The 15774-nt window shown below is 40.9% G+C and overlaps 1 protein-coding gene across 1 annotated transcript; it reads left to right on the top strand.

The window, feature by feature from the left end:
* The first annotated feature begins 2345 nt into the window (after window positions 1-2345).
* Window positions 2346-15760, top strand: LOC111258583 (uncharacterized). Its single transcript, XM_022829964.2, has 9 exons — window positions 2346-2582; window positions 2916-3230; window positions 3565-3654; window positions 4067-4339; window positions 4834-5257; window positions 6442-6638; window positions 6754-6958; window positions 11045-12041; window positions 14185-15760. Exons 1-9 carry the CDS (start codon window positions 2418-2420, stop codon window positions 14330-14332), a joined length of 2814 nt encoding a protein of 937 aa, XP_022685699.2. The 5' UTR covers window positions 2346-2417; the 3' UTR covers window positions 14333-15760.
* Window positions 15761-15774: the final 14 nt, after the last annotated feature.

The following is a 15774-nucleotide window of genomic DNA, read 5'->3' as shown; positions in this document are numbered from 1 at the left end:
TGATTCCAGAAACCGTCTATTTTCCGGAGGTGACACGCCTACGTTGGAGGTTAAATCGGTAACTGACATGATCGCGTCGAACTCGCCAACGGGAAGAACTCAGTGAGATCAGAAAGAACAATCTACTAAGCAAGCGGTGCACTTTGAGATATACCTGTCGGAGCCGAACCGCTTCTCTGGCGAGAAACAACTCGCCGAAATGAGGAAACGCTAACCTACCTAGGATTTTGCATTTAAGCTAACTCAGTCGTAAAGTAAGAACTCTGTTCCCTATTTCACGCTACTTAGACATCGATATTTATACCAAGATTTTTACTAAAGTGCTAATATTGTCTGCAACTTATCCGAGGTCGCATCACGTCGTCCGTGCTTGAATACGAGTTGTAAGCTGATTTCTGCTACATTGTGCCAGACAAGAAAACCGACTAGGCGTCACCCAGCAATGAAACTGTTCTATAACTGCCCTGAAAAGATAGCTGACAGTACCTTCCGCTGCAAGAGAACAAGTTAGTGTTACGAGTAGGAAGAAAACTAGATAAATGACTACACAAGAAGGGATCAGTATCATGTCCAATTAGTTTCATGGTGCTAATTGAGTACTCCAAATGGCGGTGTGTGAAATGAATGAACATCCTTGATCCGCGAAATGCCGGGATCGAAATTCTCTGTGCTTAAGGCTTTGCGTTCAACGGAGTAGCTTTGATTGAACAAGCCAGTAGAACCAGACCTGGTCCGCAATAAACGCTTGAGGAGTACGGCCGACAAAGAAGTCTATCCAGTGGCTGCTTACAACATCGACGCTTGCCAACGACACAGAGTGACGCCCACTTAAATGTCATATCCAAGGAAAAGGTAATCCGGACAACATATTTTCAGGAAGGACAATTCAGAGAAACAGCTGTGGCTACGAGCATCTTGCGTATCTCATCACACGACGTCTGATTAGATTTCTGGGAGCTTGTCCATGTATCCTGATTGAACAGCACGGATTTCGTGCAAGGCGCTTACATTAGCAAATGTATTCTGTCTGTCATCGATCGAAACAGGCGTTCTGCGCCGTGTTCATGGGTTTTAAATAGACATTTGATCTGGCGTGCCGAGAAGAGATTTCAGTAAAGCTCGCACAGTACAGAGTTTCTCAGAGCATGGCGCATCTGCTCATAAAAACTTTACAAGAAAATTGGGTTAGCATAGATGATCGAATGGTCCAGTTCGGACCGTTGAACTAATTGACTGGCGCAACAAAGGGTCATAATCTGAGCCCACTGCTTTTCCTTGTTTAAAACCCAGCAGAAAATATAAAAACGCTGGTTTATGCTAATGATCTTATAGTCTTTGGAAGGAGTTGGTTTCATATTCAGCGAGCTTTCGCAAAACCTTTGTTATAAGTGAGTAAAACATTATGATCAATATAGACAAGACGGAGATCATGATGTTTCGCCGCGAAGGTCACCTTGCTGCTATCAACATCCTTCATGTAGGCAGAAGAGCTTTGAAGTACGTAACCAACTTCAAGCACTTGGGCATGATTTCATTTATGAACGGCCAAGCCTTTGCAGAGCACATCACCAACAGAGTAGGCTGAATGATGGTGACACGCGTGGGTGTACGAGCTTTTTTCAGACGTTCCTTACTAATGGTGTTGACCCGTTCGAAGATAAAATGGCATCGGTGACTTCTTACGGAATCCAGGTACTGTGGGAATATTTATTGTTGGCTCAGCTTGAAAAACTGGACCGAATTAAATCGGTTTTTAAAACGCGCTATGAGAATGTACCGCTCATCGTTGGTTAGGTACGTGTTCTCAGGCGACATACCATGATTGCGGACAAACCTGAGACGTAGGTTAGAACTTTTTACTTCCCTTGCTTATTTGGAACTCGTCGGTATATAAGGGAGAAAGATGGCGAAGGTACACCTCGCTTTTTGATCAACTGTAAATTAGGGCTTTACTGATAAATGATTGGTCATCGCTTTTCATTGGGGCGATAAAAAGAGAATGCCATCTTATCGTGCAAACTAATCACATGCTAGATCGCCTTCTTGTTTCCAAGATTTTTTTTAACACACTCACTACGTCGCAATCTAGAACCCTTCTAACGCTTCCTCGTGAAGGCTTATTGAGGCAACATAGAATATGCGTCACAAGAAAATACGTATTGTGTAGTATAAAGTTGAAGAAAGTTTTTTTGGCCAGTTTCGACTTCGAAAAATTATATATAGAATAGCTTTCTATTTGCTAATTAAAAAAAAAATTTAATTTGTGTTGCCCACTTGTTTTAACAGTGACGTACCTGCCTTTATAAGTAACGATATAAGTTGTGCCGTTTCTACCGTTGGATTCACATCATTGGCCAAAGCGGCTATTAAAGTGGATTAATCGAGACGTCTCCTCCTGTCTTACGGGAGGCAGAAGCATGGCATTAGCAACGACGATGCTGATGAATGCTGAGCTGCCTGGGCCCGCAACTGTTGGGTGCGCGGATGATGCCCTGACGAGTCTTGCCTGGCTGCAGAACTTGAACATCATGGCTCGCATAGGATCCTCATCCCCTACGCCGCCAACACCACCAGCAAGTCCGGTAAGATTTTTTATTTTTATATCGGCGGTTTTAGATACCTTTTTCTGGGACTCTTTTTACCTAGGTTCGATTCACTCTATTTGACTTCAAGCCGATGAGAGGGTGATGATACGTTTACCCAGCATGTATTCTTTCTGTCAACAAAAAGTAAATGTGGTGTCCATAACTTAACTCTAATTTGTCACACAAATGGTCGGTTAAGAACCATTTAAAAAATCCTATAAAAATAAAAGCGGAAAATAGAGATCGGAACGCTGTGAACGTCTGAAAATATATATGATTGATTTTAAAGGTTACTTCTGTCCTTTGGAATGCACAATTCGGTTTTTACAGATTCCGTTCGAAGTATCCCCCGTCGCATCTGACGTGGCTTCGCCATGCGGTCGTCGACAAACGCCGAGCGAATCCTCAGCTGGCACCTGCAAGAGTATTGCCAATCTGATATCCAGCTGCCAACGATCAACCGCCAGTCCAGCTTCGTCGAATAGCAATTGTAATGGTAGCAGTAACTCAGGTACAAGTATGGGTACAAATGGCAACGTAAGCTATTCTAAGAAGCGACCCCCACCCGTAGCAATAGACTTTGCCAACGACGATTCAGTGAAACCACCATTTTCATACGCGACGCTCATCTGTATGGCGATGCAGGTACGCGATCTTTGATGCTGTACAATGTTGTATACATGTTGCTTTTAAGAGTTATTGTACAATGAAGCACTGACAATACGACGACATACATAACCGAAGAGATAGCGTCTTTTTAACTGTTTCGATACGGAGGCATAGAAAGACTATAATGAAGTACCGTGCGACTGTAGTCCAGTTAGTTGTATATTACATGCAGAAAGATGCTTTTTTTATTCAATTACAAATAAAAAAGAATTCAATAAGAGGGGAACATTGTAAAGAGAGCGTACATAAACGTGAATTTAAACATATGCCGAATTTACAATAATCGACAATTGTTTCCCTGCGAAAACAGGCGAATGCCAATAAGATGACTCTATCTGCAATTTATGCGTGGATACGTGAAAACTTTAAATATTATCGGACAGCGGACCCCGGATGGCAGGTTAGTGGCGTACTTAGCCATCCGAAGCGAAAACATTATATATATATATATATATATATATATATATATATATATAATATCCTTATTTACCGTTTCCAAAACGTATCGAATGGTCTGGTAAGCAAACACAAAGATGAAACATTGAGTATATATGTTAAAATGTTTTAGTTCGTATCTATCAATTTCAACCTAACAAACTGTGATTCCATTTAATTTTTTAAAGCAAAGATAGCAACTTATAGATAAATAATTAAGACGCTTCATAAGGAAGGAAAGGACCTTCGAATTAAATTTCTAGGTATCTAATCCAAATTGGAAATGTGACACGATATAAGAAAGCAATGAAACGTTTTAAACATGCCAGAGCAAATGAGGCCGTTTCTAACAAGACGTCCTTTTTATTTGACTTCAGAACTCAATTCGGCATAATCTCTCACTAAACAAATGCTTCATCAAAGTCCCACGGCGCAAGGATGAGCCAGGAAAAGGTGGCTTTTGGCGGTTAGACCCGGAAGCAGGATCGCTGGCTGGAGACGGTTCATTTAAGAAGCGGAAAGCTCCACCTAATGGTAGTGCAAGTGCGGGAGGCACCCTCACAGGTCGGCCTCACGCCAAGAAAAAATCTATCGAATTTCGGGGTACTACACTCGGTATTTCGCCAAAGGTAGTTCAGCTCATTCAAAGGGTGAGTCAATATCATAGGAGAACATAATCAATTCAAGAACACAATAGAATTTTATTGACATTAGAACGAGCAATATATAAAAGAAGGACGAATTATTTAAGGCTCATGAGAGAGTTTTAATCAAGGAGATATTTTCAGTACAATCTAATTAATAGGCGGTTCCAAGAGGCATATAGAAATTAAGCCACCTACCGTCCTATACACACCAGCGATGCTTAAAGCATCATTAAACACTTCACGACATAATCCCAATGCCGAATTGTACAAATCTTTGCAAAAGCCCGCAAAATAGTAATTTGCTAATTAAAGGCGTACCTGTTCTGTGAAAGGACTTCTACTGGCCTTTTTTGTGTATCTGAAGATGAAGAGAGCTTTCTCTCGCGGATAAGTCCTGTTGTGACGACAGTTGAGCGAAATTTGAAAACAAAGCTTAGATGTATTTGGATCCCATTGCATTTCTGCTAATTGACAATTTGTCCGCTCTCCTTTTCTAGAAGGAAGGCGCTCATATTGTACGCGCTCCTAGCAATGGTGTGGTTATGCAAGACGTCCTCACGAAATCCCCTTCGCTAACGCCAGCATCGTCTGTCATCGGATCCGATTCAATTTCGTCAGCAACAACAATCTCTCCTCTTCCCTCATTTCCTTCACTACAAGGTGCTGGCTCTCAGGCGTCGGCGCAAGCCAGTGGACTCTGTAACTTCGCACCCGCGTCCGTTCATTCGCCTTCGACCATTCTTAGCCAGAAACCGCAACAACAGTTGGTCAACCTTAGTGGCATAGTAAACTACGTACAACAGCAACTTCAACAACAACAACAACAGATGCACCTTACACCCTTACAGCAGGGGCAGTCAGAGCTAAATCAATCTACACAACAACATCAACTTGTCATTGAAGCTGAGCCAACAATTCAGAGTGAGTATTTACTCATTACGATACGTTATGGTTGCGGCTTTGATTACATCAAATCAATAAAAAGCTTTGTTTCTGGTAGATACGGATTCTGCCCTGAAATACAACAGCATTTTGTTTGTTACTGAATAACTATGCGTTATTAACTTCGGCTTTTTGTATGATGTCTTTTGCTATCTTGTACATACATTTCGTTGTTATTGTTACGGTGATTGCTCACACTTCTTCAACGTTCTATCCGCCTGTACAATGTAAGATTTTTCCACCATGCATCGGTTTTTCATAGACAGTACTGTAATCGTTAACCCTAATGTAATTTTCTTTGCGTTGACTAGCAACATGCTTGCTTCGTTCACTGGACCACTTAAACACATAGGTAGCTGCGAACTTATGGCTGGACCCATACTCGTACAATAATACGCTGGCTGCTTATTTCAAGGAGTTAGTTGTTTTCATGATGTTATAAATAAATAGAAGAAGAACAGAAACGTGACTAGAAATGTTTCCAGCCAATCAGTAATGGGCTACAGTTTCCAAACACTTGTATACAATGAAAACGATCGTTGACCTCTTGTGTAGAGAAGCAGAGATCCGTGAAACCACTTTTTAGCAATTACTGAAATGTTAAATGTACAACTAGAGACCGCATACGCAAGTTAGCTCGTCTAAAATATCGAGCATTCAATGAAAAGGTTCAAGCCTACAAACACAGATATTTGGGTCTACCAAAAATACAGTACAGGATGCGACTAGGAAAATGCAAATTAATAATTCAACGGATTTCACAATTTTTCTGCTTTATTAATATTTGCCTATAAAAACAGCAGGTCTCCGACTCGCTGGTTGATGTAGATATCTGGAAAGTAGATTTTGTTATTGATCGACATCTCCGTAATGACTGTAGAATGCCTGGACTGACGATCCTTGATAATACTTTGTATACACACCTCAACATTTTACTAAAATGGTAACCGATAGATTTAAAAAAGAATGTTATGATTAGGTATCCCAGTAAACTAAGTAAGTCGTCGGTTGACGAAAATAAAGATGAAGAAATGGGGACTATAAGAGTCTGTGAGCAAATTTGTTACGACTTTTAAAATTTCCCGCCTAACTATCATGGATTTATTTTAGGCACGTTAATTGATATCTGTTTTGTACAAATTGATATGTAACGTATCTGACAGGTCAGGAGATGGAGCAAGCAATGAGCAGTCTAGCAACGCTCGACTGTTGCGGAGCTTTGAAGGCAGTTGACTTGTCATGGATCCTATCCGAGGGAGACTCCCTCGAGTTACACCAGCTTCAGCAGTTACAACAATTACATAATTTTGAGCAACTGGAGGTGGTTGAGGTTACCACAAGTGCCGACGGGGTATTTGAGGTAAGGTTTTTGAAAAATATTTGTTGACTATTGGACAGGTGGGGGTAACATTACAGGGTTGACACTTGCTTAATATACTGCACGTGCATTATTGGCGGTTCATGGTCTTATTTAGGCAATCGTCCAGCAGGCACCAACAGGTGAGGTTCCGTTACTCGAGGGAGCTGTAGGCTCCCTGGAAACGTGTGCAGTGCCTTCAACAGCTGCTGCTCTACTTCAATCGGCAAATGCTCATCCACTAATTACCTTGCACCAAGTAGAACCTCCCAGTCAGGATGCTACTCAGGACCCAACACAGGCGGGTGCAACGACGGCTACTGGTAAGTGCTACCTGCGTTTGGGCCTAGTATATTAACTTGTTCCTTCTAAACTGAAATTCGGAAATATCGCTCGCTTATTTTACGTCAAATAATGACGTACAACGTAGTCTTCTCTATATAAAATCTATATGAAATCAGCTTCTCATAATGTTGAATCAAGCCAAAACTCCTTTAAGTAAACGAATAACAATTTGGCCATGTGGCCTGTACCAATCATCATTTTTGCCTGGATCTGGATCATTTTTACCAACTCCGCCCATACGAAAAGCTTCAAAAATTTGAGACAAAAGCAAATTAGTTTACAGGGTGCATAAGTTAATGCTTTCATATAGCTGGTACTATTTAGCAATTCTAAAACGAACGAATACCTCATCCTTAATACTTAAGAGATAAAAACAATTGGCCCTATGAAGATTATTTACGTAAGTGTCAAAAAAATTATGTATAACGCGTAACCTTTCTATCACTTGAGCATTTGTATGAAATGATACTACTTTGTTTCAAGATGAGTTCAGGTTCGGCGTCACCTTATAGTGGAAGCAGCTTGATTGATTGTGGGTAAACACGACGCCACAATTTATTACACATGAGCGAACATAAAGATGGGGGGGACATCATGACGCCTTAATAAAACTGGAAACGGATTTTTTTTCAGGGATTCCTTTCAAAATATGGGAAGTACTCAGCACACGAAACGGCATTTTCTGGATCTGATATGAACACTTAATTGTTAATACGTCGTCTGAAAGTTTATCGAGAGCATTGGCTCGCTGTATCATAAATTTTCGTATCAAGCTTTTTTCGTGGCAAAGACGGACTTTATATGAAACACCCCTAGTTTAATATTTCTCGTGAACCAAAAATCAGAAGGGCAAAAATTATATCCTAGGGCACTCGATATGGGTAGACTGAACCGTTGCGTCATTGCGGATTTTTTTTTGACCGGGTGGTTCTTTTTTATTCAGCTAAAAGACACAATGCCCGTATTTGTGTGCGTCATTTCTCCTTAATGATATTAAAAAGAGTGGCTTCGTCGGATGCTTTATTAAGATTGAAGCATATGTTATCGAAATGTTTTTGTTGTTAACAATGTCAAGTATCCGGGAAGCTTTTATTAAAATATTATATGGTTTTCAAATAAAGCCAGTTTTTGAATTGTAGGTATAAATTGTGCTAATGTTGGTATCTTAATATTTGCAAATCGATAATTTCCTCTACCTATATATTTTATAAAGTCTATTCGTGTGATTAAGCTGTGGCACGATGATTATGTATCTAGGAAATTGGAAAGCAAGGCTCTCTTAAATTGGTGACAACCATTGTATCAAACTGATCCGCTGGTTGATTCGTTATGACAAATGGCGTGGTGCCAAGCGCCAATATGAAACGAGCATACCAGATGTACATGCATTGGTTTACGCAACGGTGGTTACTCAGCTGTCTCGGGGTAGAGCACACACTTGGAAGTGAAGGTCAGATCCGCTTCGCCCTCTGCTTCTGTTTGACCCCGTCACGTTCACCCGAATCAGGATAGGCCTATCCACTACAACATCAAGGGACCAATCTTCGGCTGGGTGGGGCTGGCCTTAAACTCTACCGGAGCTCGTGCTCCACTTTTCTGTGCTCATCTGGCCTTATTTTAATGTTCCGTTTGCGGAAATCATAGAATAATTTGTCTATTGTTATTATTATTATTAGTGTTAGCTCTTGTGAAAAAGGGAAAACGACAGATTGCTGGTCTTAGCGAGGTTAAAAGCACGATTTATTTGTGTGAATCGTATTCATAGAGATGTATCTCTTTGCTTGTCATTGAAGGCACGTAGCCTTGATATGATTCATATAGTTCTCTTAGAACTTTTGCATGTTAAGTAGTAGAGGGTTGTCGAAACAAATAGCAACGAATGAATGCAAATAGGTAATAGATTAAATCTAGCAACCTTCCATTATCGACTACCCGATTCAATATTGTCGGCCCTTATTTTACGAAGGGTTGGTCAGATGATCAGAAAGATATAATGAGACTGCATTGCACTTGTATGCGGAGAGTGGCAGTGAGCCATCGACAGAGTAAAGACGCTGTTGTAGGTTAAATCTAGGCGTCATTTTAGACGAGTTCATATAGCCACGTAGGGCACGTTTTGAGCATTCTAGAACTATCACCAATATATTGGATCAATATTTCGAGAAAAAACCGTTGTGACGAATCGTCGAGCAGGTGTCTGTCTGCCAGTCTGGATGAAGACATGCAGAAAGAACAACAGTAGTTGTCCATCTACTGCTGTATTACAGCTGTGGAAAGACAAAATCTAATATCTTAAAAAATAACTCCGCATCACACAAATAAGAATATTATTGTGGAATTATATTTAAGCTAATAACACACGCCGACGCGCGATTGTCTTGGAGAGCACTGCTATCAGAAATAGGTTAACTGAATCTCGATTCTCTGACGATCCTTGGCACAAATGACTGCAGAACGGATAGTACAGTATATCCCTTAGGACACGAAGAATCCAATTGTACTAAAGGGTACATGAGTTTTTAAGTGAACTATAAAATGCTTTTTTAACTATAAAATGGTTTTTTCTCGCCTGCGTCGATCCGCATTCGACGGCGTTGTTACGAAATCGCTTGTCTCCGTTAAAGTTTGGTCTTCCAGTTGACTCATGCTTGTTGGTACTGGTAACGAGATATAGGGATCCCTGGACGACTCGGAAGACGGCACACATCCATTAGGCGCTAGGATGTAGTTGCGATTATATTCGATTTTTCGAGCTATTGCTGCCACCAGCAAAAAGAACTTACATCAAGTAACCTCAACTCCAAGCAGTTTTTGCTGAGAATTTCCGAAGTACATGCTTGTGCGATACGATTACACATAAGTAGCTAGTGAGCTTTTTGAATTTTATATTCTTCGTCGGATGTTTCCAGGTCCGAATGGCGATAAGTTTTGTTGCAGAAGATGTCAAGGACTTACAGCCATTGTTTCGACTACTGTATCTAGTTTTTAAGGACTTTTTTTTCTCTTTATCGAGGCGGTATAAGAGAATGGCTTACTTTCCTCGTTGCAAAGCGATTTGTTTTTTGCCGAATCCGCCGAAGTCGAAAAACGCATAGCCTTGGCGCACTCGCATCTGCGATGAGTAACAATTGGTGCAAATCAAGCCATATTATCAGTACTTCGCAGTCGTTGCAAAAGGAACACAGAACGTTGGGTAAGGCGCGCGTCTTTTGCATTGATCCGGTGGATTTGCAGCGAGTCCGAAGACGCAATACTTTCAAACACATTACACAACCTTTAAACGTGTAATCAAAGCTGGCGTACAAATGTGTTGTAGTGTATATAGCAGTTTTTTTTGCGGCATGCTGGTGCAAACACCGTAATCACGGTGTTCGCGGTATTCGTGACCGAAAACTGTCTACTTCGGCGTACACTATGCCGCGTGTCGCGGAGCTATTGTTATACTGGCTTAGGTTAGGTTGGATTTGCTAACTAGGGGTCCATACATAGAAAGATGCAATTACAAGGCCGGCATTCGGTAGTGCTACATGTTGACGCAACTGTAGTGAAAGGCGCAAAAAGACTACTGAGTCGCATTTAAATTGCTGCTCCCCGGCACCTAACTGTAGGAACTATGGTACTCGACAGACCCGGAGGTATAAAGTGAGTGGAGCTTAATGCGAACTTATAGTACGTTAGCACAGAGTATAGGTATCTGTGGCAGTTTACCATAAACGAAGCAAAAGCGCAACCATAGCTTAAACTCAGGTCATTTTGAACTGTGATTTACGAACGTTGAATGAACAGCAGGTCAATCGACTACGTGATAATTGCGGAAGTATCGCAGGTTGATTTTATTGTATGAACACTACAAGTGAAAGCCATCAAACAAATGGTCGAACAGGGTCTGCCAGCACGGAAAGGGCAGATCAACCAACATCGTTTCACTGCTCTAATCTATGTGATTTTTTATTTCAATATTACTAAAGTACGGATATATTGAAATTATATTCGCCAACTTACTCTGCATAGCTGACATTGCTACTTTTGGATCTTTATCATAACGTTGTTGTTTATTTTTCCAGTGGAACTTGTGGCTGCTCCGGCATCGAGTGGAGTAAGCGAAACCGACGACGCTGGGATAACTGGTGACGTTTGGTGGGATAATTGTTGTTTCACCAATGATGCTTCACCTTCGTCGTCTACTCAATGTGCTATGGCAACTACAACAACAATCAGTACCGTTTCCTCAACGACAGGCTCAACATCGATTAGCACAAGCACTGAGGTCATCTGCACTTCGACGGGCGATCGGCTCGATCATTCGGTGCAGCCGGCGCAGATTTCCACCCCGCATGGCGCTTCTAGTCACGAAAATACGTCCGGGACCAGGCTAATCCTCCCTAGAGCTGTCGTCCAGAATATGGCCGGACGTGTTACTAAGGTTGGTAACGGTGCATCTCTGGTAACGTCAGACGGAGGAGGAGGTGGTGTCTGCAACAGCGCGGCGAGCATGGGGTGCTTGTCTCCACCAACGAGTGCTGGAGGTTCCTCACCTCACCAGCCAATTGACCACCACCTTGATGAGCAAACTACTCTAATCGGTTTAGATGAACAGACAGATCATGTTTCGCTCTCAATAGATCGGTCACCGAGTCATGATTCTTCTGAAGACGGAGCCAGTCTGATGTCTGGAAACAAGGTGAGGTCAGAAACGTCGATGGACAGGACACATTTGGAGCAACAACGTGCTAGTCCATTGGATGCCACCTCGTTGGAGGTGACACACCATCTAGAACAAAATGGCCTCGCTGTGCAAGCTGCGAATCACCAGCATCTAGACGCATCGGGTGTCCGCATAGAATCAGGTCAATTAGAACATGCGGCATGCCATCTTGAGCCGACGTCCTGCCAAATTGAGGCTTCTATACCAGCGCTGCCTGTGCTAGAGTCGAGTCTGGCATCGGGTTCATCTCCACAGGCAATGGAAAATCGGCACCAGCAATACGTTGTACTGACAGGAAACAACGAGCCTGTAATTCAAGCAGCTAGCACTCAACCAGGTGTTGGCACCGTAAACTGGTTAGTATAGTTTTTAAGCAGCAAAGGAACAGCATCACACAGATTTGAATGGACATTATTTTTAACAATTATTAGGTTATATAGGAAGTGTTATCCTCTACAGTTATTCGATCTAAATCAGATCACTGGTTTTAGTCATTATGATAGAATGCTACGTTCCTATTAAACGTACATCTTTGAGCTCTGACTAAGCTACAAGCGTTACGTAAACTTGTTCCGGGGCTTGATAAAGGTGAAAAAAGCACGGGTCAGGTGTGGGTTCTGCATACCAACCATAGATTTGATTTTATCACTTGACTTTGTCCAAACGAACTAATCAGGTGCTGGTTACAGACTGGTTTAAATGTGTAAAAAAAACACCTGAAGTCAATAAGAGTGTGATTCGTATTCAGGAGTCCATATCTTTCTTGTACCGCATAACGAAATGACAGCACACTGTAGCGGATAGCTTGCGTATGGACGGCTCTAAGCTTCATGGGCTCTTCGAGACAACGACAAGTCCAACCAGGGAGTTTGAAATTTTTATAACATGCAATTCATGAGACGCTTCATTGGGACACGTACAATAACTTGGTCAGATCTCTGCTCAGACGCGTATATTGTTTACGCTTATTGAAAACTTGTTTTAGAGATTTACGCTATATTGCGTCCCGAAGTTTGGTGGCTAAATACTTCCACAGAGAGCTGAGATCTTCACACTTTAACAACCACATAATGCTGACAGTTCACTTAGACGCTATCGTGTGCAATATAATTTTTTATATATAAAAAGAGTTACAAATATGAGAATATGTGAAAATTTATTTCTTAAAAAAGGCTAACGATATTTGTAATTCTATTATCTACTTGTACACCTTCGTCGAACACGTACAGCATAAACTCGTTGAAAGACTATAGTTGAGGTGTAATTTTAAAATGAGGATGTACACTGGAACAATGTCAAATGATACGATAACTCGTGTCGTCACCATATTAGACAAAATGCAATGTTCGATGCACCGATTCTAGCAATATATATATATATATATATATATATTATTAAACTTATCTGTATGTAGAATTTGTATATTTATACAATACAGATAAGTTCTTATTTTCCAATGATTGAATCCAGATATAAATACCTTACGTCAGGTTTAAATATGATGATTTGTATCGAATAATTTTGACCGAACAAAAATGCGCTTGACAAATTGAAAACTTGAAAGTGTTTACTTCAGCAGCATTTTATCAAAGGCACCTTTATGACTATCATTATTATTATTGATCACTGGAAAACTAAATGCTAAACAGGGCCCTTACTGCACGACTCATGAGTAATTTAAGATACTTATTTCTAAATTCTTCCGACATTCGATCTTTTCAGTTGAGGCAGACATGTCCTATTATAGATATCAGAGCTAACGTTTAGTACGTTGTTGCTGGTGTTGTTGTTGATGGGTTTTGATAATTGGTAATCGTAATAACGATAATAAAGAGCGCTTGTTTAAAAAGCTGCCTCAGTAGCAATAATGCTTTTGTTGCGACCAGAAATATTTGGACACGACAAAATGAGTACTTCCGTTACCGAACCATTGCTGGGGAGGCTTTTATCGCTTGAAATACAGATTTCTGACCAGCTATATACCTGTGATCTGGTTGGTATCAGGAAACCATGCACAGAGACACAGGCACACACACACACAGACACATACACACATACACACACACACACGCACAGAAACGCTCCTGTCTAATTCCTGTTTGATTACGCAACCCAACAAGCGGAACCTTGTGGTGGTCATATAGTTAGTTATACAGGCATAGTCGAATCAAGCTCTGAATAACCTACCATTAAGGTTATCGATAAATGATAGCAAAGTATATCGATCGGTGATACCCTGACGGTTAATTAAACGGACGAAAAAATATGGATAGCAGGTATTCAGAGAAGCGGCACAATGGTCTTATTTACAATCTGGGGACAATGAATAAGAAAACTACATTTGTAATTTAGCATAAAACAGGTTTCGAAACTAATAAATTCATCATTACTCAACGCTTGGATGAGTTATTGGAAAAGAATACGTATGTGACAGTTCCCGAAACAAAAAGTATCTTCCTATGAGTCTCCGCGTGTAATAATAATTCGTTGCTGTTCCAGTGGCTCCGAGATCTCTTTCGGGTCTGCTCCCCCGTCGGCTGGAAGCGTGGCTTCTGTAGCATCGGTCGCCTCCCGCTGGGACGATGAATGTAAGGCAGCCCTCGAAGCAGCAGCAATTGAGCTCGAAGCAGCCAATTACAACTTTTAGAAAAAAAACTCAACTTCTAGAAGACCGAATTAGCCAGCGATGTCTCCCCGGCAAGAACCGAATCCACTGCCGTGGATCCTGCAGTGGTACTAGTCCTTATGACGAAAGGCACCCGAAACTGGTACTTCCTGTCACGCTCTTAAAACACGATAATACACAACAACAACACCTATCCGCAGCAAAACAGAGGTCCAAAGACAGGTAAAGGGATACGTGACGCCTTCGATATTTGCTGGTTGATCGTATGTGAATCGATTCAGAACCAATGATAATCTCCGTAGATAACGTCCACTCAGAGCACGAATCCACTTGTGTGCGATTAGCAGCTCCTTACTCTCACGTCAGATGTGGAAGTAGCACTGGTCAATTCCGACGTTCGTTAAACCAGTAAGCTCAAACTTTCGGGGAGGCATCAACACGTAGGTAACCAACGTAGTAGTTTGATTAGACACTGTCGCCGATGTAGTGACTCATCGAAACTATTTTATACCGTCATTTCAAGGCGACGAAATCCAACTTCTATATAATGTAGTGTATATTAGGGGATAGTTATATGTATTTATAGAACTAGATAGGTTCACTAATCATGTTTGCCATTGACGGTATCCGCCATGAAAATCGTATGATCGGTTCTAAATTTTGAGAGATTGTTTAGCGCCAAAATCCTTTTAGGGATTAACGCAACAAATTTTGTACTTTGAAAAATTGCTTATCTTAGTTGAGATATGCTGGTCCGGAACAGATTATCTGACCGAATTCTATTCTCGAATCTCTTTGCCTAGAAAAATGGCTGTCATATATTATTACTACGTCTAACCTTTAAGATATCACTCGCCAAAGTGAATTGCGTCCTATATGGGTCATTCCCTATCGCCGTGAGGGCATTTACCTGCGTTTAGCAAAGGTAAACAAATCGTTCGCTAATGCAAACAGCTCTGCTGAGGGAACAGACGCTAATATCTTTATTTATTTGTTAACTGTGTGTATATATATGATTTATCCATTTCTTTATTACTGTTATCTAGCTCGGTGTGTTGAATTCGGTCGAATTCCATAGGTTTAAGAAATTTCTTTGTGTATATAACTTAGTGAAAATAGGCGGGTATTAAATATCCTAGCTCAACAATTTAATTACAACTGAATGACAGGGATGAAAGTTACAAAGTTCAAAATATTCTACATTAATTCATAGGCACAAGTGTTGCGATGGTCTGTATGGTCGCATATTCTTATAAAAACTTCCTTTATATTAACTAGTGTTATTGTTATCGCTATTAGCTTCTATGGAATTGATTCAGGATTTGACCTAAGTTTTGTAAAAATTAATTTCAGCGAGATCTCGAATGAAACTGCCTTTTAATAAATGTTTAATTGGATATCAGGATAAGCTTTCACTCATGACATATGCTAGACTATCTCTTTAGTAAATTAATTATTAATTG

Source organism: Varroa jacobsoni, unplaced genomic scaffold (genome assembly GCF_002532875.2).
Source record: "Varroa jacobsoni isolate VJ856 unplaced genomic scaffold, vjacob_1.0 scaffold_248, whole genome shotgun sequence".
In the NCBI taxonomy this organism is placed as follows: Eukaryota; Metazoa; Arthropoda; class Arachnida; order Mesostigmata; family Varroidae; genus Varroa; species Varroa jacobsoni.
This window is presented reverse-complemented; position numbering and strand designations above follow the sequence as displayed.